Raw genomic sequence first — 27,684 nt, 5'->3', positions numbered from 1 at the left:
GGTTTTTAGTAGTCAAAATATTAGTTTGGTGTAAATTTATCACCGGTATAGCAGTTTGGGGGTTTTTGTGATAAAAAATAAATTTTGGTAAAATTGTCATAAGCGTAGCAATTTGGAAATTTTCGTGGTATTAACCCAAAAAAGTTTTATAGACTAGAATTAGAACGATTCAATAGATTTAGGATTTTTCCGATATTTTTCCTAATTTTCTTGCCCACCTCTAAAACCCCTCCAAAACCCCCCCATCGACTGACGCCCACTCCGCTTGCCTCCCCGCACCGACGTCGCCACCGCCGCCGCTCAGCCGCACCTCCTTCACAGCCCGGCGCCGCCGCCACACCGCCTCAACCACATCGCACGCCCGCCCGCCCGCCACCCTGCTCGTCGGTCGCCGCCGTCTCCTTCCGGTGAGCCGGTGATTTCCATTTCTCTCTCTCTCATCGCTGTTCATGATTTTGATTGCTTTCAATCTCTGAAATTGATTTGGGATTCTGAAGCGAGCGGGGGACGGAATAGATGCTCGAAACTTGATTTTGTTGCTCTTTTGCTCCGAAACTGATAACGACGGCACTGAGTTCGACCGCTGAATTCTTGATCTTCTGGTGCAGGCGACACGGGGTACGAAGGTGGCTATTCAATTGCTGGTCCTGCAAATTTCCTTTCATTCGATTCCCTGAACTGATCGCGCCGAGCTGAGGCTTTGCAGCTTTCTCTTTAGCTCATGGAAGACCTCCGCGACAAAAGGTACTTTTTTTTTTTTATTCCGAGTAAATGTTCTTGATCACAAGCGTCGTTGGCGAAGATAGTTGATGTCTCGGCGATTTGAATTCTTGAAAATGATCTTCTTTGTTCTTCTTGCTGATGCCAGTGAGGCAGATGTCGACTATCGAAAGCTAGCCGCCCCGATAAAATCAGCCGTGGACAAATTCCAGCTCGTGCCCGAGTTCTTGAAGGTAATCCACAATTTGTATCGATGGTCTTTTGTCTAGGAGCTATTTACAAAACGGGAGGTGCGGTTCTGCGGACAGTTATTTATCTTTGGTGATTTCAGGTGCGAGGGCTAGTCAAGCAACACTTGGATTCTTTTAATTATTTTGCAAACACGGAGATAAAGAAGATTGTCCGTGCTAATGATAAGATCGTGTCGAACATCGATCCCAACCTTTATCTCAGGTGACATACCCATTTAGGGAGCCTTCGTTTCTCTGAAAATGAGTGATTTGGAAAATATTTTCCAAAAAATGATGGCTTGTATCGCAAAATTTTCAACCCCAAGAAAATAGTTAGGTATAGATTGTTATCGATGATGAAAACATTTTCCGTTGACTAATTTTTCTAAATGATATAAGCAATCATTTTTCGGAAAATATTTTTCAAATCACTCATTTTCTGCGAAACGAACGCACCTTTATTTTTTCCTCATTCTCTTGTCAAGATAATCTTCTAATACTCAAGTTTTTACATCTGCCCGTCAATCCTTTTCTCCTTCAGCCATCAAAAGGGCATTTGATGCTCTCACCTGTCTTATTGCAGGATTTTTTTGCTTTTTGTCTGCTTGCTACTGATCATCAACACTGTAGCAATTTTAATTAAAATTCCGTGATAGTTGGTACAAAAGTGCATTCCATTCTCCATGACAGATCTTCTAGTATATGTCTGTCCAAGTTCATTTTGTCTTTATTTTAGAGGGAAATCTAATGTGGTGTTTCTTGCCATCTGTGTAGGTTCAAAGATGTCAGAATTGGCAATCCAACTGTATCTATGGGGGATGGCGTTGTTGAGGATCTCTCTCCTCAAAAGTGCCGTTTGACCGATATGACGTATGTAGTGCATCTTTTAGTTTTATTGCTGCATCTTGGTCAGCTATGTACTGTGTTTGCACACGATATATGCTGAATATGCTTCTTAGTCATTGGTCTTAAGTGTGTAGCCTTTTTTTTTCAGAAGAATGTGGAGAAATATAGAATTGATGCTGTAGATTGCTGGATGGTACTTTTCATACTAGAGTTGAATTCTTGGTGTCATACTTGGACATGGTGGTTGGTGAGGATAAGAATGGAACATAGGTTCTGCTTTGGTCGTGGACTTGCAAGAGTTGTGGTTTAAGTATTCTCTGATGGTAGAAGAGCAATAAAGAAGAGGGTTGCTTTGGCATTCAGATGGTGTTAATGGCATAGGTGAAGATGAGATGGGACTACTTGAGTTACTCCTACTTTAATAGTTGAATTATATTTGGATGTATTTGACATCATTGGGTCATCAGAAATTTCTGAGCCACCAAGACTATGAAAGATCAGCCAATTTTAGTTGACTGGACATGATGTTCTTTTGGATAATTGTTGGTTTTTTTTTGCTATTGATATAGAAGCAAAGTAAATTTGCTTATCTTCTTTTTTTTCTGTTATCTTGTTCTTAACATCATTGACAGTTTACGTTTCTCCTCGCCCACACATCACCTTACAACTAGCATCTGGATGTCCTAAGCATGATTGTTTGAATTCCTTCAGTAACTTTGAATCGTTAATGTTGACTAAGAAGTGAGATTTCACCTGCGCTGCCCTGCCACATCAAAAATAAGAATTATCATTGTATATAATTAGGTATGCTGCTCCAGTTTTGGTTGATGTGGAGTACACCAAAGGAAGTCATGGAGGATATAGCTTGTTAGAAAAGGTAATCTTGGTCTCTTTGATTGTTTTATTTAACCTTTTGGATTTTCTCTTGGTCATTATGTAATCTTGATACCAAGGAGAAATGATTTTGTAGAATGATGTGGCAATTGGAAGAATGCCTGTCATGCTTCGCAGTTGTTGCTGTGTTCTATTCAGGAAAGATGAAGATGAACTTGCAAGACTCGGTTTGTGTGCTAAATTCAAAATCTTCTCCTCTTAGCTTCTTTTAATTCTTCACCAATGAGTTTCTGTTATCTTGATAGTGTCGCTTTGTTGCTTTGCTCACTTCAGGTGAGTGCCCCCTGGATCCTGGAGGGTATTTTGTAATAAAAGGAACAGAAAAGGTATCGTACCATTATATTGTAGTATCATATTATTTTGATGTGCATGCTTTTCAAAGGATATAATTTAATAGGAAGTTTTATGCATTTTAGCAAAACATGCTGCGTTTGGTTCGGCTCTCTGGGTAGCACCTCAATATGACATTATTTGTGATGGTCCTTTTGTCTAAATGGCTTCAATTAAGTTGAAGGGTCCTTGGCTCTATTTAATCTGCAAATGACCTTTAGGAGGCGCCAACGGCGACAAACCCTTATTAGAAACAATTATGTGCTGACTAATTGCTGCAAGAATAGAAGATACGAGAGAAAAGCACTCTGTAGTAGAGTATAGACAAAATCACTCTGCATTCCACTGTTCTTGCACTGTCGATTGTTCTTTGCTTTCTCATTTCTAAACCATGTTTGTTTCACCCTTAGTCTGTAAAGTACTCTACAGCTTTGGTTTTCAGATGTCTTTTAATTATGTTATGCCATGCTTTCACTTGCTGATGTCAGGAAGTCTAATTATGTATGAGGCACGAATGGACTAAGTTCACACACACGTTGATACATTTAAAATGCCTATCTTCTGGAAAGGAGTTTGTTTCTGCACAAGACGTGCAGTTATTGTAGCTCTTAGTGAACTTAAACTTGGTGAAGTTGATAGAGACCTATGACAAATTGGGATCTATACCTATACTACATCTTCTGTAATTTTTTTTGAGCCAGAGATTCTCCTCCTGAGTTTCTGTAATGTGCATTCACTCTTTTAAGTTTGTGTATATCCATTGTGATCTGATGGTTGTTAATTGTGTATTTAATAGTAATAAAAAATGGTATTTGTAGTATTGATGCCTAGTATCAGAAATATTAGGTGATACGTATGCAGTACTTTGAGAGACTGAGATTTGCATATATATCTCTTTGTGTGTCTCATTGGTTTTATGCACAACTTTCTCTCTTGCCATTTTTGCTGAATCATCTGTTTGCATATTTGTTATGGCATATATCTTGCAAAATTATCACGGTAACTGTATCGTTTGCAGGTTATACTAATACAAGAACAACTATCGAAGAACAGGATAATTATTGATACCGACAAGAAGGGGAAGTGAGTTTTCTTTACTGTCAGAATTTTGCTGTTATTTTCACTTAAAATAAGACCTCGTAGATTGTTTATCTTGCTGCTCTCCGGTTATTAGCTTCCCCCGGTAGAATTTGTACTACTAACTTTGTGATTAAATTACTTATTCTTATCTCGTTTGAAGTAGCATTTTACTATAGGAAACATTGGTACTCTTTTGCAAATGTCTAGTTCAACACGTATCTGATTCTGCACAACTCCAAGCCATGTTAGGACTGTTGTGATATTCTACGTCTGGAATGTAATGTTCTTTATGGCCATGTTTGACTTGTTGCAGCATAAATGCATCCGTTACTAGTAGCACAGAGGTGACAAAGAGCAAAACAGTTGTGGTGATGGAAAAAGGGAAGATGTACTTACAACTCAATCAATTTGCAAAGGTGGTTTCATGTGTTTTAGTTTCTTTCGCATGCTTAAAAGGAATGGCTCTGATTTTTGTGTTGAGCTTTCTGCAGAATATTCCGATTATGATAGTCATGAAGGCAATGGGAATGGAAAGTGATCAAGAGGTTGTCCAGATGATCGGCAGGGACCCTAGATATAGTGCCCTACTTCTTCCATCGATTGAGGTATGTGTCTGGTCAAGAAATTTTTTTATGCTTGTTATGATCAATCATTTTTCATGTGACAATTCTGTACGCATTAAAGTGAATCTTTTAGTGACAGATTTTCTCTAATGCTTGTGATTACGCGCAAGTAATATCTTATCTTGTTTTATGATCTTTTGGAGCATTAATATTCTAATGCTATCGTGACATGTTTAATTGCCAATGATAATCATCTTCCTGGAAAATGGAGTTATGGAAATCTTTGTACTCCTGGATAAATTTAGTGAAGTCATCATGGAAGCAGATAAGCTTAATCCAGTTTACTTATCAGTACCATATAGGAAGGATATGAAGTCGTATCTGGCTACATGTTTCTGGTTGTGTATCTTCTCTAAGTTATGGCTTTTCTGTCTCACAAGTTGCTTTAATCTCAGGAATGTGCAAGCCTCGGTATATTTACACAACAACAAGCTCTTGAGTTCCTGGAGGGAAAGGTTTGAAAAGCTTTGCAACTTCAAGCTCGACTTTCCTATTGCATTTCTGTTCTGCAAGAGTGCAACAAGTTCCTTCAACCTGTAATATAGTCCCCATCAACTTTACGCTTTAAAAAGAAAAGGGGGACCATTCCATTATCATGTAAACCATGCCGATTGTTTGTTTATGCACTCTAGGACCTATGATTTTTGTCCAAGAATTCAGCAACTCAGATTGCCATGCATTTGAGCCATTGCCAGAATTTTGGCCATGGGGTACATGGTTCTATGTGGACTGTGTAAAAAATATCTTAAATCAACGTGATCAAGGCGACTCTTGTTTAGGACCTGTTACCCACTATACCCTGTGGCCAGCTGTTAATAATCTTCTCAACTCTTTCTTGTGCTCAGCCTCATTGGTATTCTAATAGAATTATAGTTATCTGGAATGTCTTCTCAATACTTTTTGCATGATAGTGTTAGTACTTCCAAATTGTTGGTAACTAATCTATGGTATTTCAGTCCAGTAAGGTACAGTAACTATGTTAGATGACATTGAAAAAGTTAGATACAGCTAATTTCTATTGTCTCTTGTATGTTAAGTAGATGGGAGATTTAGTTGCTTTTTTAACTTGGTGTATATTTGGCTTGCTTCATGGTGAGGGCATAGTGTTTATCGTCTCTTCTCACACTTTGATTTCTGCTGCAGGTGAAGAAGTTGCCATATGCAAATATGTCAACCGCAAAGGTTGTGCTGTGCTCAAGGACATGCTATTACAAATTATTGAGTTTGCCCTAGTACAGTGTAGTTATTAGCACTTGCTGAGTGGCACTTACTTTGTTTGTATGACTTATTCAGGAAAGCAGAGCTATGTATATTCTTCGAGATGTATTTCTTGCTAACGTGCGGGTAATTTTGCTTTATTGTCTTTCTCTTATACATCATCGGCATAATCTTACTCTTATTTATTTATCATGTATTCATTCATCTATTTATTTGTTCATTTATTCATCTATTTGTGTTTGTTATGCACAAGGTGATCAAGAATAACTTCCGCCCAAAGTGTATATATGTTGCTGTGATGTTACGACGCGTGATGGAAGCAATTTTGAATAAGGATGCGATGGATGATAAGGTGAATGAGCCGAACCCTATTGTGAAAAACTTCTTTCTATTGTGGCAATATTTTGGTGATTGAACAGGAGTAAATTACATTACAATGAAGTGTTGGTTGATTCATCCTGCATAACCATGCTTTAGCTAGGATGGCCAAGAACAAATTTTGGGAGGATAGGAAAACTATTCTGCTACTTGATTGCTTCTCAAAATTTCTTTCCTCCAACAAAAGTTCGACTGCATTATCCCTAACTCTTCAGAAGATGCTAATGTATCATCTGCAGTATTGGCTGGTGTTAAATAGCTTCTGTCGAAGTAATAATTAGTAATATTAGCATTTAGCCAGTAAGTTGTATTAAATTAGACAATTAAATTAGGGTTATGCAGTATCTCTCAATGCTCTATAAATAGAGCTCTCATCTAGTGTTTCTATAAGTCTGATGAGTAAAGATGTAGCCCTTTGAGTAATCTCTCTCCATCTTTCTTGATATTCTAAGATATTTACAACTTCCCCATGGGTATGATATATTATATATAGGTGGTAAATGACAATTGTATTGGGATTCATAATTTTTGCACTAGATCTCGCAGATGCTTTTCTTGGATATGGTAAATCTCATGTTCATAAATGACATCTCCATAGAGCAATAGCACGCAATTAACAAGTGAGAATTGTCAATCTCATTGGGTGATCTGCAATATGGTTCAAAAGTCTTACCCTGCTTCAGCCAATATGGTGTTTATGTTTAACAGTTGAAGGATGCTTAAGTATTGCTTTATCATTTGATGCACATATTTCATCGTCCTAGCAAAAGAATTTATGATTGTGTGGAATTACAAAATGATAGCCTTACAGGTACCGAGACTTCTTTGTGTCTGTAGATAGTTCATCCTTCATATGTTGTAGAACCAATAAGCTTCTGAGACCTGGACTGAGATGAACATTTATATGGGGTTTGTTGAAACCACCGAATCCTGAGTTACTCTGTCTCGTATGCTTGTCTACTTTCAAGTGATGCTGGCCATGGTAGTGTTATCGCCCCTTTTTTAACCATATTGTGCTAAGTACCAAAGCTTGCGAACATACATTTAAAAAATTCAGTTGCTTGTTTGTGTTCTCTCCCCACACCCCACCCACCCCCCACCCCCCCCGAAGATGAAATAAAGAGCGTAAACACTGCTTATCTTTATTAGGATTACGTGGGGAACAAGCGGTTGGAGTTATCTGGCCAATTAATTTCTCTGCTTTTTGAGGTATGTGTTTGTTTAAGTATTTCTTTTCATGATTACTCAGTAGAAAAAGTATTATTGCTTATAAGTCATAAGGATGTGTATACCTTTTCATGTCACTTCTTATTTGACAACTTGCTGCAGGACTTGTTTAAGACTATGATCAGCGAGGTCCAAAAGCATGCAGATAATGTTTTATCAAAGCGCAGCAGGTCAAGCCCGCTTGACTTTTCTATGGTAAGCACTTTTTTTCCTACAGTAACGACTCTTTTCCTTGCAACATCATAGTTCGAGATGCATGTGCTTGGTATACCTCACAAGCTCCATCTGACCATTCTGACCACCATCTTGACTTGTTTTAGGGAATGTGCTGGAAGAATCTGCTACTCTTTATGTTAGGTTCTATCGTCATTTCAATATCATGAATTGTTCACTTGGTTGATAGATGTCGTGGATATTGGCATGCTAACTTTTTAAGATGGACTAAAATGTCTGCTTCAGTAGAAGGAGTGAGGTAGTCAAAATCGCTTTCTTATGTAAGATTGGCATGGTGCTTGTAAAACCGGATTGTTAAAATTTTATGATTTTACAAACCACGTGAAATAACTTCAAACTATTGTACGCTCGTTAAAATGTGCTAAAAGCCTTGATGCTTAATTAAGCTATAAAGAGAGGCTGGTTAGTCACATTGATACAATTTACTAAATATTGGATGAAAGAAATTTCTAAATATCCCATTAACTTGTAAAAGAAACGCATTAAAGATATATAAAAGCAAGAAAATACATAGTTAATGAAGCAACACGCTGAAAAAGAAGAAAGGCTATTTACCTTACTTCCCGACTTCCCCACGGGAGGTTGAAGAAGAGGTCCTCTCAAAGCTGCATACATTGCTGCACTTCCACTTGACACCAAACAACTCTACCTGGACTTACCTTTTCTGCTTCCTAAAGTCAATCTGGGGCAAGTGGACTCACTGGAATAGTCCTGGCAAATTCTGGGCTAGATATTGCTCTACATGCTCATTAAAATGTACTAAAAGTTCTATTATGCTTTAGTAAGCAATAAAGAGAGGTTGGTTAGTTCCATTACTACAATATTTGACTAAATATTGGATGAAAGAAATTTCTAATGATCCTATATACTTGTAAAAGAAACGAATTAAAGATATATAAAAGCGAGAAAATACATAGTTAATTGAGCAACACATTTGAAAGTTAATCATAACAATGCAAGTGAAATATCCAGATTCTTTATATTTGGCTCCAAATTGAAGACACTCGACCATCCAGTGTCCATTTGAGAGAGGGAGGGAGGGGTGTTTCTTTCTTTCTTTCTTTTAAAATTGGTGGTAGACTTAAATCCCTAAGTAAACAAACCATTTCATTTATGTCTATTGCGCCTATCTTCTTCTTCTTACTGCCCATGACACTTTTATCGGCCGAAAGAAATTTAAAGTTCAGTTTGTTCAAAAGGCAGGAGCAGTAACTTGTGAGTTGACTCAGGATTTCATCGTTTACAATGAGTCAAATTGTGATTGTGCGTCGTTCCCACTGGTCTGTTTTTAGTGCGAGTTAGCCCGATTTGATTGTTCAATTCAACACGCATTTTTAACTACTCTGAGATGGAGAACTAATAATTGCAGTTTTAAGGCTGGATTGTTTCCTTATTCTTTCCCATGAGAAACTCGAAGGTTCTAATATGGGACAGAATGAATTTGTATCATCTATTCGTTGCACCTTTTTTTTGGTAAAAGTAAATATCAAAGTGCACTAGTTAGTTGTCAACCCCTAGGCTAAAGTGTGCATCAAGCAATTAAGCTGATGTACAAGATGAAGAATCCACAATAATTAGATTATCTGTTTACTGTTACCAATATTGTGCAGATTTGCTCTTTGCAGTTATTAATCAAGGATAGTATAACTGTTGGCTTAGAAAGGGCCCTTTCAACTGGAAATTGGGATGTCAAACGTTTCAGGATGCACAGGAAGGGCATGACCCAGGTTTGTCCCTTTGCCCATTAACTTTTGTTTCTTTATTTCTCTCTGATCATCCTTATTATGTTTGGTGTTAATAAGTAAATTTTACGTTTGAAGGTGCTGGCTCGGCTATCCTTTATAGGGACATTGGGCCATGTGACCCGAATCTCACCTCAGTTTGAGAAGTCAAGGAAAGTTAGTGGACCGAGGGCTTTGCAACCAAGCCAGGTGCTCGATTTGTTTGATTTCCTGGATACTTTCAAATTGTGGTCTTGTGTAGTTCTTATCTTTTTAGTCTGCACTGCTCATAATAGCTATTTTTAATTGCCTTCTAGTCAATCCTTAAAATTTCTCTCTTTGGTTGTAGTGGGGAATGCTCTGCCCATGTGACACTCCAGAGGGTGAGGCTTGCGGTCTAGTAAAGAATTTGGCTTTGATGACTCATGTTACCACTGATCAAGAGGAGGGTCCACTAATATCTTTGGTAATAGCAGAGAACTTGTTTTTCTCATTTAATTTTCTTGCATATAGCATGTTAATGCGCTATGATAAATTCTACGTCCAGCTCTGAAAATATTTTATTTCAGTAGTTGTTGTCTGAAAAAATGGATTTACGATTTTATGAGATAATAAGGCTCCTGAATATTAAAGTTTTATTCTGATAAGAAAAATATTAAAGTTTTATTCTGTGGGTACATATTCTGTCATGCACGTAGATTCACTATTGACCAGTAATTCATTCTTACTCACCAGCTTGAGAGAAATAGAGGCAGTAATGATTGCATGTCTGCCACTACATCGTTAAGATTGTGGTGCATATCTCATAAGTATTTTGGATGTATGGCTGGGATAGGTCCTCTGTATCGCACATATTTATGGCTTTGCTGGAGTCAATAAAGGCCTCTTAGCATTGGTGTATAGCCATGACCAATTAACCCTTTATTCCATGAGAGTCATTATTGATATGTACATGGCAAAGTTGTGATGTATAGTTATGTGGAGGAATATGCTTGACGTATATGTGAGATCTGTTATCGATTCCTTTACCATTGATTATGCCTTTTTCACAAAAATGGTCAATTAACACGGTGACCTTTCTTAGGCTAAGTGTTCAAATCTTGGCACTTGTCTTATACAAATTTTGCTCTTGTTTTTGCTGTTATTGTGCACCCGTTCCTCAACTTGGTTATTCCACATTCTCTATTTGCATATAGGACCCAACTTACATACTAGTGGAGTATAAGAAATATGTTCTCTACTTGTTGATGGTACCTTCTCTACTTGTTTGAGCTTTCAGAAAGAAAGATTTGTGCACAACTTGTTAGCCTAGGTTTAGTGAAGAATGTCTGGTAAGTATATGAATCCTACTCTTAGGATTTCCATTTCCAACAAGGGGACAGCACCCTTGGGATAGGGCTTGGTGTTTAAGAAAAGGCAAGATTCATGCCAGATGATTTCTCTTAAAAACAAAACTTAAAAAGTGGTTCTATCGGTATGCACTATAAGATGAATTAACCAGCTAATTATGAACTGATGAGGTCGCCTCCATTTGGCCGCGAAATTCTCTTTTTATCTTTATTGACGTGGCTAGCTTGGTGGCTTTTTTGTGGTCTTTAGACAATAATATTGACGTTCTTGATGTTTCTGTAGTGCTACTGTTTGGGTGTCGAAGACTTGGAACTACTATCTGGTGAAGAGCTGCATACACCCAATTCATTTTTGATTATTTTTAATGGGCTCATCCTGGGCAAGCATAGGAGACCGCAGGTACCTTATGGTTTCCTCAGTCTGAAAGGGTTGTAGTTTGTGAACATAAATGTATGTGACTTTTGGTTTGCAACTTCTTTTTTCAGAGATTTGCGAACACTATGAGGAAGTTACGGAGAATTGGTCGAATAGGCGAGTTTGTTAGTGTCTTTGTCAATGAAAAGCAGGTAAATGTTTCTTTCTCCTTTCCCCTATACTTAACTGAGTTTTATCTTGGTAGCAATATTATGGGTCCAGATAAAAAGGCTTGGCCTTTCTATTGGTTATAGGGGTAGCAATTTTTGACACGATTGGTATACACAACCGGTAGTTTAGCGTGCATGGGTCGAGCTGAATCATGCTCTTATCATAAACGAGACAACTTGTCAATATACAAAAAATAAGTATGTTGGTTGTGGGTTGACCTTTTCAACCCGTTAATGCCATGCGTAGACACATTTAATGAACAGGTTTATTTGTTACTCCTGTCAATATGACACGTTTAGATACATATAGACACGGTGATACACGTTTAAACACATTTTCGTGTATTTATATAAGGGATTATATCTTTAACGTGATAAACATGTCATGTAACCAGTTAAGTAAACAGTCATGTTTGGGTTTAAAGAAAAGGACGCGTTTAATACATTTATTGTGTTTGGGTTAGACCTAAAAGTTGACAAAATACGGCCATGACACAACATGATATGACACAAAAACACGAATTGCTAGCCCTAAAGGGTCGGATCTGGATCGATACTCGATGATTATTTGTTAGAAAGTCCAACCCAAAAGCTTAAGTTGATAGGTGGAGGGAAACCACATAAATAGAAAGAGCATTTAGGACCCGTTATCTAGCGATGTGGGACAATACTTTAACACTCCCTCTCACGTGCAAGCTGGATTACAAGTGGCATGTTGAATTTTGACTTTGCACATTCATGTAGAATTTTGACCACGCACATTCGCGAAAGGGATAGCGGTGGCTCTAATACCATGTTAGAAAGTTCAATCAAAAAGCTTAAGCTGATAGGTGGAGGGAAATCACATGAATGTAAAGAGTATTTAGGACCCATTGTCAAGCGACGTGGGACAATACTTCAACATCATTCTTGGGCACACTACCGTTCCCTACTTCTTAACCCTCGACAATCTCCCCTCAGCAATTAATTAAAGTCCCTTTAAGTTTTTACATCCTTATGAGTTTTTACTTTTCTTGAAATCCTTCCCAAAAGGTATGATTGAAGGATGTCGAGAATATTTTCCCTTTGTACATGCATGATATTCCTCCAAGGCCATTGTTGATCTCTTTGGGTAGCTGCAATTGGAAAAAAATTCTGACTTCTAAGTTTTCCTTCTTTTGTTTGCAAATAGAACATGCATTAACTGGAGAGTTTCCATGCCATTTGAATTGAACAAAACGAAGATGTATTTTCAGCAGTTCCCTTATTAATTTCACGGTTCAAAGTAAGCATACAGTCCCAAGAAGCTTCCCAGCCAAATTAAAATCAGGAGCATGACGAAGCAAGCTTCTATCTCTTTGTTTGGCTATAAAAATGTGTATTGTTTCTTTGTTTGTTCATTTATCAAAGAAAAAAGTCTCGAACATGGCAGGAATGGTACTTTCTGAAAGAACTAAAAGATATTGCAGATACTGAGTGATTTCCGTGTGGTACCACAAGCTGAAGTTTATCACCGTATACTCGTATATGCATCGAGTTTGCTTCTTAGTCATGAAACCATTGGGAGCAAATGATTTACTTCATAGCCCAAATGACAATTTGTTTCAAGGTTCACTGCATATGTATGACAAATAAAAAATATAGTCTATCATCACCTTAGGGATGTCCAATATACTTTTGAGTTCGGTACCTTATGTGGGATCAGTGGCAGTCACCATGATGGCAGAATAATCATTGCCAATTTTGATGAGTGTCACCAACATAATTATGAATAGTTCTCCTGCTATTTGTGTGGCATCTGACTGTTGAAGAAAAATTATCAGCGTTGTGTTTACATTGCTTCCGATGGTGGCCGGGTCTGTCGTCCACTTGTTATAGCTGACAAAGGCATATCAAGGATCAAAGAGCATCATATGAAGGGACTGTTGGTAAGCACATTTTATGTCCTCTGACTGAACCATACTTTTTTTTTTAATGTCCTTTTAACATGTGTCTTTGACTTTTCTGACTTAACTTTTCAGGATGGAGCGCGTACTTTTGATGATTTTCTGCGAGAAGGGTTGGTTGAATATTTAGACGTCAATGAGGAGAATAACGCTTTGGTTTGGTTCCATTTCATTAGTCCATTGTATGTTTGGAGTTATTTTTACTGCTACGGTAGTGATTACGTGAGCATATACATGTAGATAGCTTTATATGAACGGGATGCTACTCCAGAGACAACTCATATTGAGATAGAGCCATTCACCATCTTAGGTGTTTGTGCTGGGCTGATTCCTTTTCCTCATCATAACCAGTCACCTCGAAATACATACCAGGTTTGCTGGAAGTTCTTGATGGACTCCTTTGACTGATGATAATCTTGCTGTGATTTGTGGACCAATAAAACTTCATCTCACTATAGCACTTCCGATGTTTAATAGTGTGCAATGGGGAAGCAAGCGATGGGGAATATTGCATATAATCAGGCAAGTCTCTTGCTTTACTTTGAATTTGTGAACTTTAGGTTGACTATTTTTCCATTTGGCCTTATGCCATTCAAATTTGATTGTATCAGTTCCTATATTGTTTTTTCTTGCTTTGAATTTTTATCTCCTCCGAAACTTTGAATTTAAACCTTTTGCGTTTTATCAGCTTGATTTAATGGTTGTAGTTTTAACGAATTTTTTTTCATTTCCTCAAAATAAAGCCTAACAAACTATGATTAGTTCAGACCTATTTTTACGAATAAATTATAAATGGGAAAAGTATATTAGAAGTGCCAAAACTTCCACGCTGCTCAGTTTAATGCCACAACTTTTTGATCTCTCATTTAATGCTCAATGAATTTGATAATTTAAGTTACACCAATCACTTGGCTCACTGGAAAAGCGTACTTGGCATTATTTCAACATTAAATAATTCTACAGGGTCGCCGTAGAAATCATTCGTTAATACGTTGTTATCAATACAAATTTGCCCTTAATTGAGGAATTAGGTTTAAATTGCTCCCCAAGCCCCAAATGTTCATTTTAATGGATTGTTCGGCAGCAGGGTAACCTGACTCCTAGTCAATCCCTGGCGGCTTGGGCGTTGGCATGCAGATTTGAAGAGCCTTGTCTCGAGGCTAGTTGTACAGGGACGTGTGGGCGGCACGCAGCAGTAGCAACATCATGAAGGATGGTAAAGATGAGGAGGGGAGAGAGGGAGTGGAAGAGGAAAAATGATATTCGGAGTTGGGTGATCTCGCTGCAAATGGAGTCGATTTGGGTCTCTTTGAGGGAGATCTGAGAGAGAGGATGTGTTCTTCCTTAAGTTGTTGCTTGAGGAGGAGTTTGTGGGTTGGGGACTCCGCGATATGGCGGAGCGGGTGTGGCTCAACTCCATTATTGACTAGTTTGATGCTTTATTGGCCATGGGACTGTTGGTTGAGGTGAGGGCAATTGTGTCGAGGAAGGTTGTGTCCGGCGAAGTGGAAGTGTCTGGAGTTGGCAGCTGCATTTCGTAGCTTGGGCTTTGTTGTGTCATGTCAGAATTTGTGAGGATGTTGATTGATGCGCGTGCGCACGTGTGTGTGTGTGTGTGTGTGAGAGAGAGAGAGAGAGAGAGAGAGAGAGAGAGACCAGGGTTGGTCACATTTACCCTCCTATTTTGCCATGTGGGATCTTTTATCAATTAAAAAGGCCCTATAAAAACATGTCAATAATTAAAAAATGCCAAGTCGTCGGGGTAACTTAAGTAGTCGACTCTTAAAAGTTTGGATGTAAAATGAGCATTCGAAATGTTTTGGCACAAAACTAAGCACCGTACCAAAATTTTGACACTTCTAGTGTACTTTTCCCTACTATAGACTTCCTTATATTCTCAGATGTGTATGCATCTACCATGTTCCTCTTTGCTATTACTTGTATTTCTCAAGTAAATGTATTGTTGTTTTTCACAATTGTTCTTTAGATGGTATGTTGAATCATGTCGTTGCTGACCATCGCTCATCCTAGCATTCTCCACCAGTTTCATCAGTCAATTAGAGGATAACTTTTATATCTCTCCTGATACTGTGTAGTGGTTGACCCAAAGAGAACTCTTGATGTGTGCATGCAAAAATCGACCCATTATTTGGCTCTGTTTCACCTCTGCTTGTTCTTGGGAATATCATTCCTTGATATTTTGGAACTGAAGTATTTAGGGATCAAAATCAAGACACCTAAAGATTTACCTGCATTTTTTTATGTTTCCTTTCCCTTTTTCTTTAGTGCTTTTTAGGACGGTCTTTGTCTGTGTGATTTTCTTTTATTTCTTTTGGAGGCAGGGGGAGGGGGGGGGGGGGGGGGTGTTGTTACTGGGGGTTGCGGACTTATGGAGATCCAGGTAGTAGAAGACATTGTAAAAATACAACTTCTTGTCATTATATCGGATGGCGTATGTGCCTACACCCATGCACTAATGTGCACTTTGTTTTCACTTAGACCTTCTGGATCACTTCGATTTGATTTATTTTGTAATGTCTATTTCTCAGTCTTTTTAGTTCAAGTTGAGTGGCAAACATCTTCTTTGAAAGTTTATTTGTTAAGCAATGACACGGTTTTCATTTTATACACACTTCATGCGAAGGCTAGTATGAGGTCTTAAGCAATCGAAACTTAATTTGTGCGAGTGCAAGAATTGTTGATGCCCATTGTTAAAAACTTAAAGCTAGTCCACATTGCTTGTCTATGGAGTTTCAGTGGGTCTCATTACATATAATAACCCTTCACTTAATAGCTTAAGCTTTTGGGTAATATGGTATCAGAGCCAGGTCCAGCCATGTTTGTGGCTCCCTGTTGGTCAATTCCTTGCATCGGTCTCAGTCTAGTTTGCACGTGAAACGGGTGTTAAAGTTATCCAGTATCGCTAGCAATGGGCTTTACACAAACACACACACACACACACACATATATGAAGTCTCTTTCAACCTAATGACTTAGGGTTTTGTGTTGGACTTTCTGAAAACCCATCTTGTATAATTGAGGGAAACCCACAAATCGGTGAAAGTGGAGTGCAACAAATTGAATACGAGATCTCCAACTATGATAGCATGTTCAAGTTGAGTGCGCAACGATCTTCCCCTAAACTTTATGCTGTCGAAGACCAATGCAGTTGATGGTGTATATTATTACATCTTTTCTCCTCAGATATCACATAATAACATGAGCTCATAGCATGAGCTGTTGTTTTCCTTGAGATGGTTCTGTTTTAATCTAAGGATTGTTGCGCTGTCTTGATTCTCCAGTTGCTTCGGATGGACACACTACTGTATCTGTTGGTCTACCCTCAACGTCCTTTGTTGACAACAAGAACAATTGAACTGGTGAGTAAGGTCAGAGTTATGTTATGATAGTATAAAGTAAACAAGGGATTGTGTGATTTGATCTTTGGTTTTAGATTGGATACGACAAGCTTGGAGCTGGGCAGAATGCGACCGTTGCAGTGATGAGTTACAGTGGCTATGATATAGAGGATGCAATTGTCATGAATAAATCATCTTTGGATCGTGGATTCGGTCGTTGTATAGTGATGAAAAAGTATGCAACTACTCCCTCGGCAATGATGCTGTTTAATTCTTCTTGTCTCTCTTTTCGCTCCTTCAATTTCTTGATGTGGTAAGCGTGGTTTTTCTCAAGGTATAGTGCTGTCAATCAGAAGTATGAAAATACGACATCAGACAGAATACTGAGGCCACCTAGGAAAGATGACAGAAACAAGAAAGGTGAAAATCCAGACTGGGAAAGGATGCAGGCAAGCCGTACTTATTTTGTCTTAGACTTTAACTTTTCATGTCAAGAGCACATCATTCCAGACTCTCACAGGATGTTTTGCATTTCAAGAATTATGGAATGGTGACACACTATTATTTGTTATTCCGCTCGTTATCATGAAATATCAGATCTCCCAAAAATCTTAGTATCCAGTAATTTGTTGAGGAAATAAAGCTTTCTATAAAATCTTCTAGATCATAATTGACTTTGTTTGTTTAACTTTCTTGTTCCAATGAGATTTTGTGTTCTATAGATTTTAAATTTCTAACCTTTGGACATGTTTGAATATACAAGAAGTCAGAACTATGAGGTTATGTTTGTTTTCCGAACCTTTCTGTTTGTTGCAGTTTCTTAATAATTCTCTAGAAGTTTTTATCAAATGTATCTTCTTGATGCAGCATGCCCACAAATTATGACTTATCATGTGATTATTTTATGGAACAACATTAGTCATTACGAATGAAGTTGCATAGAATCTGCTGATCTTTTTTTGTTGCTTCATTTATCTTGCTTGTTTAGATATTGGACAACGATGGCATCGCTGCGCCTGGGGAAATTATTAGGCCAAATGATGTTTACATTAACAAGGAATCTCCTATCATAACAAAGGGTTCGACAAAGGTTGGGCTGAAAGATAGGTGAGTTTTAGTATCTGGGTTAAGTATGAAGTAGCTGTTGTGTCTCCCAGTGACTTATGACTCCTTTTTTTCATGTATTGTTCAGTGACTATAAGCCTAGCCGACAAACATTTAAGGGTACTGAAGGGGAGTCTTGCGTGGTGGATAGAGTGACTCTGTGTTCAGATAAGAACAACAATTTATCAATTAAATTCATGATTCGGCATACTCGTCGACCTGAGGTGGGCAATATAAATGCTGTTTGACTGTAAAAATTCTCAATTTGCAATTTACTTCTCTGAGTGCATGCTTAGGTCGGAGACAAATTCAGCAGCAGACATGGGCAGAAAGGAGTTTGTGGTACCATTGTTCAGCAAGAAGACTTTCCGTTTTCTGAACGTGGGATTTGCCCTGATTTAATTATGAATCCTCATGGTTTTCCAAGGTAAAGTCCTTAGTTCCACCTTGCATCACTAGCATTGCATGGCATGGATATCAGCCTGATAAAATTCTTAACTTAGTTGGGAAGTTACAGCTTTATGAATACTAGGCTTGTTGGAAAGTCTAAGCTGTATTGCTTTTCTTCAAAAGAGAAAAGTGAGTTGCTTATGTTGATAAATGGCATGAACATGCAGAAAAAGGGTGTGGACATGCCTTTTGAGAATGGCTTTCATTGACAATAACTGGAATTGTTCTCATCTTTCGTTTGAAGGAGCCTTTTCCTGCCTGCAGGCCACCACCTTTCCATGGTTGACATTTCTTAGTCGGCTTTTTGGGGAAAACTTTTTGGAAAACAAGTCACCAAGGAGCTTCACCGGATAAATTTTGAAAGCTATTGTTAAAATATTTGAAGTAGCAAGAATTTCTTTTGCATACTGAAGAGTTGATATCATATTCTGCTCCACTAGAATCTGTACTAAAAATGACATTTGATAATAAATGTTTTGTTTTTTTTTATCAAGATAATGTTTATTAGAGAAAATTTATTACGATTCCTGGAAGATCATCAAAGTTCCTCAGATGATGTTTTAGTCAGCTAATTAGAAGTATGGATTATGAACTTCATGACAGTTTTTTGCTGCAATTACTGCAGCACTTGTTTCATCATATGCATATATCCTAACTTTGCCATGCTTGGTCACACTACCCCTTCAACTTCACACAACTAATGATATTCTCAACATATTATTTCAAATTTTAATCTTTTTCTGAGTTAATCTTGCTTGCTGTTGTTCAAGTGAGGCGGTTGATAGTGCATTAGCAGTATGGCCTATTACCCATGGTACTTAGTTTGTACCATATTAACCATGCTCCAAATAATGGACTTAAACGGATTGTAAATTGTTCTCGAAAGTTATGGACTAATTAAAAAACCTCTTGTTATATGGTACAGTTACAAGCAATGAAAGAGAGCTTCCCTTTGGATAGAACACCAAAAATAATTTGCCTTTTTGAGGCTGAACTGAGAATGATCTTTCCTCCCTCCCCAGCACCCCCCACCTCACTCCAACGGATTTTTTAATTTTTGGTGGGGAAGGAGCTTGTCCTTTTGATGTTTCTTAAGATAATGTTCTTTTCTAGCATGCTGTTCTTCTTTTTTTAGTGAAACTAAATTGTCTGATCGTAGTCTATCTTCATCATCATGATCTTTTTTCTTTTTGGTTAAACATGCACTGTGATTAGGGACTTAGGTTTGCATTGTCACTCTTTCGGTCTTTTGTTAAATCTATTGACTTTATGCTTCTTTTTATTAGTCGAATGACAGTAGGTAAGATGATTGAGCTTCTTGGTAGTAAAGCTGGAGTTTCATGCGGAAGGTTTCATTATGGTAGTGCGTTTGGTGAACCAAGCGGTCATGCAGACAGGGTCGAGGCTATAAGGTTTTTTTATCTCTAATAGAGCATCCCTCCTTTCTAGCAAATTTAATTAGTATAACATACTTACTTTTGCTTTAAATAGTGAAACCCTTGTCAACCATGGCTTCAGCTACAATGGAAAGGATTTTCTCTATTCAGGTAATTCTTCAATCGCGGTAAACTTTTTCTCACTGAACTTCAATGCATCAATCTCTCTATCTGTTTGCTTGGTTCTTTCTTTTTGTCCTAGCACAAGTTTTTTGTGCTTCTCTCTGATGTCATGGAATATTATATTCTTTTTATTAGAATGAACTATTATGTTAGTTAAGAAATTATGCTTGTATAATTGAAACAAAGCGTTTCATATACATATCAGATAGTTGCAGCTATAACAGAATTTACCATGATTATGTGGAAGGATCAATTTGCAAATTGATTGGTTGTCGAAAAATCCCAGTCGGAAATTGCACAGAAGTTCTTTTTGGACATTAAGGGAAACTCTATTGAAAGCAGAAGTAATTGGTAGGAATTGTAAAAATTAGTATGAGATAAATGGTCTACGGTATCCAGATAGTTAAGAAATTATGCTTGTATAATTGAAACAAAGCGTTTCATATACATATCAGATAGTTGCAGCTATAACAGAATTTACCATGATTATGTGGAAGGATCAATTTGCAAATTGATTGGTTGTCGAAAAATCCCAGTCGGAAATTGCACAGAAGTTCTTTTTGGACATTAAGGGAAACTCTATTGAAAGCAGAAGTAATCGGTAGGAATTGTAAAAATTAGTATGAGATAAATGGTCTACGGTATCCAGGACAGCAGTAAGCATTTCAAAGTCTGTCCTGTATATGTGGAAGTGAAATGCAGGACTGAACTGTCCACGCATACTAAAAGATCTTCCCTTGGGAAGAAGAGTTTGATAAGTTGCGTTCAAGTTACCAATATGCGGTAAACATAAGAAAAGGTGGACTTTATTGCTGAAGAAGTTTTCTCTGATCTAAATGACTAATTGAAGTGTAGTCTCTCAAATGTAACTGTATCTAATCTGTTTATGTAGTTCTCATATATGTGGAAAGTATCCCTTCGCCAATCCTTGTAGTCTAGACAGTTCGCATTTATTTTAGTGTACGGTTTGTCTGTTTCATACTTTTCACTGTAAAGTTATTGTGAAGTTACAGGAGATATGATAGACATGATTATGTGTGGCCCAATTGTGTTGTGTGCAGCAGTTTCGACCTGCGTATACGCTCAAGAGAGAGTATAAAAGCTGATTGTATTAGCGTGTTCATGTTGCCTATGCTGATTTATGTCAACTAGTATATTAATTGTTGCTGTGGTTTTATAGGTATAACTGGTTGCCCACTGCAGGCCTATATTTTTATGGGGCCAATTTACTACCAGAAGTTGAAACACATGGTGAGTTTTTAGTTTATTGGTATATACTGCCACCTCTCTGCCCATTTCTTTGATGAATCTAGTGGGTTCTGGGAACATATCACTTAATGAACGGTCATTGCTTTCTCAGAGGATGTAATTAGTTATTGTTACTCAGACATGATAAGGAGAGAATGCTGCAATTTGCTGGCAACAAAGAAGCTCTGATGACTTATGATTTGGGAAGTCTTACTGTTGTCTATTATTACTACTTGGAAACATGTTGCTCAGATGCATTAGGATGAAATACTGATAATTCCGGTTCAATTAGATGTCCGTTGCAACCCTTCTTATTTGAAAAGAACTGTTAGTAGCACACCCTCTCTTGTGAAACACTTGTGTTGAGAGAAAAAACTGAACTGAATGCTTGGGTAGATCTATTTGACCCCAAGCTATCTATTTATAATCAAGCCAAAAGGCCAAAATTACAATATTACCTTTATTGCTGCAATACATAAAATAATAAAGGAAATAGACAAATATGCCCCTATTAGCCAAGTACTCTCAACACTCCCCCTCAAGTTGGAGCATAAATATCACACATGCCCAACTTGACTAAAATAGGATGAAACGATTTACTCCCTTATCCTTTAGTCAACACATCAGCAAGTTGATCATCGGACTGAACAAAGGGCATACAAATTAAACCACTCCCAACTTCTCTTTGATAAAATGCCTGTCAATCTCCGCACGTTTCGTACGGTGATGCTGTACAAGATTGTGAGCAATGCTAATAATAGCTCACAAACTCCTTGTGCCATCTCACGAAACTCTGCTTCAGCATTAGATCAAGCAATCAAATTCTGCTTTTTGCTGCGCCAAGTCACAAGATTCCCTCCTAAGAAAGTACAATACCCAGAAATAGTCTTCCGGTCAGGAGATCCGGCCCAATCAGCATCTGTATAGGATTCAACTTTCAAGCCATCATGAGGAAACAAAAGAATCTCTTTTCCGAGAGCAGACTTTAAATATCGAAGGATTCGAAGAACAACATCCATATGAGTAGAGTATGGGTCATGCATAAACTGACTCACTAGGCTCGTATCAAAAGCAATATCAGGTCTGGTGTGGGATAAATAAATCAACTTGCCCACTAACCGTTGATAACGACCCTTATCCATTGGATCACCATCCTTTTCTCGAAGATGAGTATTAACCTCAATAGGTGTATTAGAGGGATGACATCCCAATAACCCAACTTCGGTTAAAAGATCAAGGATATACTTCTTTTGGGATAGAAAGATACCTTTTGAAGATCTGGCAACTTCAATCCCAAGAAAGTATTGGAGCTTTCCAAGATCCTTTATTTGGAACTCTTGTCCAAGAAACTTCTTCAATCGGCTTATCTCATTAGTATCATTCCCTGTGACAATAATGTCGTATACATAGACAATAAGAATAGTGACTTTAGCACCTGATCTCTTCACAAACGAAGTATGATCAACATTACTCTATTTATACCCAACAAAGATCATAGCTTTCTGAAACCTACCAAACCAAGCTCGAGGTGATTGCTTTAAACCATAAAGTGCATGTTTCAGCTTACACACTTTACCTTGAGTTTTGTCACAAGAAAAATCTGGAGGAATCTCCATATACACCTCCTCTTCTAACTCTCCATGAAGAAAGACATTCTTCACATCTAATTGCTGAAGATCCCATCCCTGGTTTACAGCACACGAAAGTAACACTCGAACAGTATTCAACTTGGCAACAGGAGCAAAGGTTTCTTGATAGTCAATTCCATAAGTCTGAATAAATCCATTTGCCACTAATCTTGCTTTATTTAAGTCCACAGTACCATCCATCTTCTATTTGACTACAAACACCCACTTTCATCCTACCGGTTGTTTCCCAGGAGGAAGAACAACAAGATCCCACGTGTCATTTTTCTTCAAAGCATGCATTTCCTCCACCATTGCTACCTTCCACTTCTCATTTGCAAAAGCTTCCTGCCAATTCCGTGGAATAGAAACAGAAGAAAGAGAAGACACAAAAGTACGATAAGAGCTGGACAAAGAGTTGTGCGAGACAACGTTGGATATAGGATGTTGAGTACAAGTTCTAATACCCTTTCGGAGTGCAATAGGAAGATCAGAAGGAGAAACCTCACCAGAAGGAGTAGTAGAATCCGGATCTGGAGATGATGATTGAATAGGCAATGTATCAGTGGTCTTAACCTGCGTGTTGGTAGTGGGATCCCTACGACGATATGTCTTCAATGTTTCCCCACTATCAATTCGCCTTTGAAAGATATCAGTATTTTGCCTAACAGGTGTGGTCTCCCCCTGAACCTCTGATATCTCCTCCTGAGGTACTGTACTATCCTCTGCTTGTGTTGCATCGTTCTCCTCTTGGGAAGGAGGGGAACTATCAGAGACTATTGGAGGAGGAGGAGGATGAGGAGGAGGAGGAGGAGGAGGAGAGTAAGTAATATCCTCAGGAACATCTAAAATTGGCAACACCTTTACCCTAGGACACTCCCCCTGAGGAGGTGGAGTAGAATAATAAGAAGTAGACTCATGAAAAATCACATCCATAGATATAATACTGCGCCTAGAAGGAGGATAATAACACTTATAACCCTTTTGAGTAGCTGAATACCCAAGAAATAATAGCAAATTTTCTAGGTTTCACTGCAACTTAGTGTCGACGATTTAGCCTCCATTTCTTTTTTCTTTTTAATAGGATAATCTTTCAAAGCTTTCTTTTCAAAGTTTATGCCAATTTTTGGTAGGAAATTAGATGTTCTTCAAACTTTTTTCTTGATGTATATTTTTTAGTAGCTGTCATTCATTTATGTACTTTCCTTTCCATAACTTTTAAGTATCTACTGTCTTCTCTCTCCCTCTCCCCGAAATTATTTTGTATGCATATTTGCTTTATTACCTCAAGAATACTGAGATATTGGTCATCTTTTAGCCTCAATTTTTTGTTCAGCATTTTACTTGGTCATAGACATTGCTAAAATCCTAATGCAACCGAGAAAGTTAAACCATATATTGGTAGCCAGAGAACCGGCAAATTAATAATCTTCCCTGCCTTCTCGCATGACTTACTTTTGTGCAGGACATTGAAATTAGAAACATTGATAATAATAAACTGTTGACAAAATTATCCCTTCCACTCTGACTAATTTTGAAGAAATTTGCAATGGACTGTCCATTAAAAAGAGAGTAGTTTTTCTCCAAATCCTCAATCCACATTGTCTCCTATACCGAAGATTTCCCATCTATATTGATATTAGCAACTAGTGACTCTGAACGTGAAATGTCTAGGTCTTGGATAAAATGCATGCTCGGGGCAGTGGTCCACGTGTGATGCTAACCAGACAACCAACGGAAGGAAGAGCCAGGAATGGAGGTCTCTACATTATCTGTTTATTCGATTACATGCATAAAAAAGTATCTATAATTTATAATCATTTTGAACGTCATCCAGGGTTAAGAGTTGGAGAGATGGAACGTGATTGTTTGATCGCTTATGGTGCAAGTATGCTTATCTACGAGCGCCTGATGTTATCTAGTGATCCTTTCGAGGTTCAGGTATCAATCAAATCATGTTTCTGTTCCCAAATAAAGATTTTGTTTCATTGTGGCACAGATTTGCCTGAGGAATTGTATAACATTATTGTCTGTCATGTTATATCTGTTGTAAAAAATAATGAATATGTAATTTTAAAGGAAAAGGCCAATCTTTTTCGTCGAAGTATTAAGCTGCCACGATAGTCATTCTAAATCACTATCCAGTGGAAACCAAACCTGAAATCCACTCAGAATAAGCCTTACTTTCAAACTTGCTGGCATTGGTTTGGTAAATTGTGCACCCAGGATTTTTCCTCGATTCGGATGAAATGATGTTGCAACGTGTTCCCGTCTGAAAGTGTTTATCATCATTTATCGACACACTGATTAATGAATTATTGCTGAAAGCTATCATCTTACATTTCAAGTTTTCATTCCTTGGCAGGTTTGCAGAGCTTGTGGTTTGTTAGGATATTACAATTATAAGCTTAAAACAGGAATATGTTCTTCATGCAAGAATGGGGACAACATTTCAACTATGAAATTGCCATATGCTTGCAAGCTTTTAATCCAGGTGTGAACTCCCCCCACCCAAAACTACTTCACTTTGTAGCTGAAATTTCATCATTCCTTCCTTGTGCTTGGTATTCCAACCTGTACACGGTTGTCAGTGACGTGCAATTTATTGTCAGGAGTTGCAATCGATGAATATCGTTCCGCGGTTGAAACTGGCAGACTCATGATAGGACTTTCTTGTGATCTATACCTTGAAAACCGGACTGGATTTACTGCGTCGTTTTATTCGAAGCTCTTTGATTGCGTGTCGGGGCATATCATCACCGTGAAGCACTGATCGCATTTTCTGTGGTACATCTGGGTCCATTCATCCAGCAATGTTCAGATACCGGGTCCCATTCTTCTTTTATGCGAATATGACAAGTTTTGGCGGTCGGTTCGGAACAACCACTGGGATTTCGTCATTGATGAGTCCTCAAGCAATTCCGAATCCTGAGGAATGGACTGCAAAGGGTGGCTAAACTTCAATGGGTCTCTCAACAAGTTTGTGGTTTGTTCATAAGAAGTGATACTGTAATATTTCTAGAGGCAAAGTAAAATATGTTCGATAAAAAGAGTAGTGCAGTACGAACTTGAATCGGCTTGTCCTTTTTGTCTTTTTGGAGAGATTTGAATTAGCTAGTACTTTATGCACGTATGGATTTTTTTTTTTGGGGCGACAAAGGATATGAATTCGATCCAATTTCCAAAGTTAGGCAATTTGATTGAATTCTCGATCAGGAAAGGGTGCCGGGTATGGTCGGTCCCATGTACGACAATTTTGGTCCGGAGTATGCCAAACACGAACTGAACTCAATTCGCACGCTCGTGTTTTCAAGCAAGGAACAATCATACTCTTTTTGGCATGTTTTTTTTTGGTAAGGCTCTTTTTGGCATGTTTGATTTTGATCTATCTAAAAATTAGAGGGATAAGTGAATTGTCTAAAAGTCTGTATATAATTGAGTTTTAAAATATTTTAAAAGTATAATTAAGTTTTAAAATTTATTATATTGGTACAATTAAATTTCTCAGTTAATTCCGTTTAAGTTGGTTAACGGAACTTATTGACGTGACTTTTTCTATTACTTTTGTAAAGCTCGTAATAAGTTCCACGTTTGAAAAAAAAAACACTTGAGCATTTTAAGAAGAAGGATAGCAAAATTAAAAAAAGAAGGAAAGAAAAGGGGACAAAAGAAAAAAGATAAGAAGTACAAAAATAAAAAATAGTTTAAGGAAAAAAAGTCTGGAGCTGCTGCTTGAGTTACGTCGAGCTCAGCCATGGCCACTGCAATTTCTAGGTTTTTTCAAGCTCGCGGCCATGGCCGCTCGAGCTTCTTCGAGTCACAGTCATGGCCACTCCAACTTCCAAGCCTTTTCAAGCTCAGGAACATGGCCATTTGAGTTTTGCCGAGCTCGACCCTATACGCGAGCTTCTTCGAAGCCGCTCCCACTTTGAGTTTCGTTGAGCTCAGCCTTGACCACTCTAGCTTCAAGGTTTCGTTGAGCTCAGCCTTGACCACTCTAGCTTCAAGGCCGCTCCCACTTTGAGTTTCGTTGAGCTCAGCCTTGACCACTCTAGCTTCAAGGCCCTCTCCAAGCTCGCGGCCATGGCCATTCAAGCTTTGACAAGCTTAGCCATAGCCGCTCGAGTTTCTTTGGGCTCACAGCCATGGTTGCCTTAGCTTCCAAGCTTCTTCAAGCTTGTGGCAATGGCTAGTCGAGTTTCATTGAGCTTGGCCATGGCCGCTCTGGCTTCTTGAATTGTTCTGTAAGAGAGCATCAGAATTTTGTGCTTCGAATCTTTCGCTCGTTGCCAAAACGTCATCAATAAATAAGAAAATCTAGATCACAAGGACTGAGTTTACAAGAAGCGCTTTGTGATTTGAAGGATTCAAGAATGTTTGTCTTCTTCATTTATTTGTAGGTCTGTGATTCAGAGAGATTCAGAGAGCACAGCTTGAGAGCTGGCGATTCTTGTAGCTTCTTCTTCTTGTTCTTATTCTGCATCTGTCTCCAACAGAGTCAAACCACCAAAAAGAAAAAACAAAGGAAAAAAGCTCATCACTTCTTTTTTTTTTCCTTTCTGTTTTCATCGATTTTTTTATCCTCTTTTCTGTTTAAAATTTCAGGTTTTTATGATTTGACATTTGATGGGCGCCATATCAGTGCTACGTGTCTTAAGAAAATGCACTTTTCCACTTATCCCAAGATTAAAATATAATGACAAAGGGCATCGTCATGTACTCAGCCATGATCCACGAGAGCCTTGATGATGACCAAAAGATACACGCACATCCTATACTATATCAGCATTTTGGCAAAGTAAATATGAATAAGGAGCACAATCCAAGCACACAAGAAGTGAACAAAACCCAAGTCCCGAGCAACATGTGCCGTTATTGTGCATCGGCAACCAATTCTTTATCCTAAAAGCGCAAAAGGAGGCTAACTCTGCATATCAGTCCAAACCAGAAAACTGAAGAACTAGACACAAAGAGGACAA

General features: G+C 38.1%; 1 protein-coding gene across 5 annotated transcripts; it reads left to right on the top strand.

Annotated features, from left to right (window-relative positions):
- Positions 1-222: 222 nt before the first annotated feature.
- On the top strand, positions 223-25,910 carry LOC115677124 (DNA-directed RNA polymerase III subunit 2). 5 transcript variants are annotated; one of them, XM_056316476.1, is made up of 39 exons: positions 223-407; positions 609-744; positions 869-953; positions 1,052-1,173; positions 1,725-1,820; positions 2,601-2,673; positions 2,767-2,857; positions 2,964-3,016; positions 4,039-4,103; positions 4,414-4,516; positions 4,592-4,705; positions 5,119-5,178; positions 5,867-5,905; positions 6,017-6,067; positions 6,195-6,293; positions 7,469-7,528; positions 7,649-7,741; positions 9,391-9,507; positions 9,601-9,711; positions 9,851-9,967; positions 11,134-11,250; positions 11,337-11,417; positions 13,238-13,342; positions 13,436-13,516; positions 13,601-13,732; positions 13,838-13,882; positions 16,663-16,740; positions 16,815-16,954; positions 17,060-17,168; positions 17,708-17,826; positions 17,912-18,047; positions 18,120-18,250; positions 19,560-19,685; positions 19,765-19,820; positions 21,013-21,083; positions 24,380-24,464; positions 24,543-24,646; positions 25,071-25,199; positions 25,318-25,910. In XM_056316476.1, the coding sequence occupies exons 2-39, from the start codon at positions 722-724 to the stop codon at positions 25,366-25,368; spliced, it is 3,468 nt and encodes a 1,155-aa protein (XP_056172451.1). In that variant the 5' UTR covers positions 223-407; positions 609-721; the 3' UTR covers positions 25,369-25,910. The 5 variants fall into 5 exon arrangements, with proteins under 5 accessions (XP_056172451.1, XP_056172452.1, XP_030456049.1 ...); XM_056316477.1 differs by having other exon boundaries at positions 224-407; positions 6,017-6,061; positions 17,054-17,168; XM_030600189.2 differs by having other exon boundaries at positions 224-407; positions 9,406-9,507; positions 17,054-17,168.
- The last annotated feature ends 1,774 nt before the right edge of the window (positions 25,911-27,684 follow it).

The sequence above is a fragment of the Syzygium oleosum genome, unplaced genomic scaffold, assembly GCF_021117445.2.
Source record: "Syzygium oleosum isolate NSW1041296 unplaced genomic scaffold, Sole_v2.1 Sole_v2.12, whole genome shotgun sequence".
Lineage (NCBI taxonomy): Eukaryota > Viridiplantae > Streptophyta > Magnoliopsida > Myrtales > Myrtaceae > Syzygium > Syzygium oleosum.
Note: the sequence above shows the minus strand (reverse complement) of the source record. Positions and strands in the feature narration are given on the sequence as shown.

Excerpts from the sequence above, each read along its gene's own strand:
- LOC115677124 (XM_056316474.1), top strand. The coding sequence starts at position 722 with ATGGAAGACCTCCGCGACAAAAG. Across the intron at positions 16,741-16,814 it reads CAACAAGAACAATTGAACTG|ATTGGATACGACAAGCTTGG; the intron begins GTGAGTAAGGTC and ends CTTTGGTTTTAG. Across the intron at positions 24,465-24,542 it reads AGGAAGAGCCAGGAATGGAG|GGTTAAGAGTTGGAGAGATG; the intron begins GTCTCTACATTA and ends AACGTCATCCAG.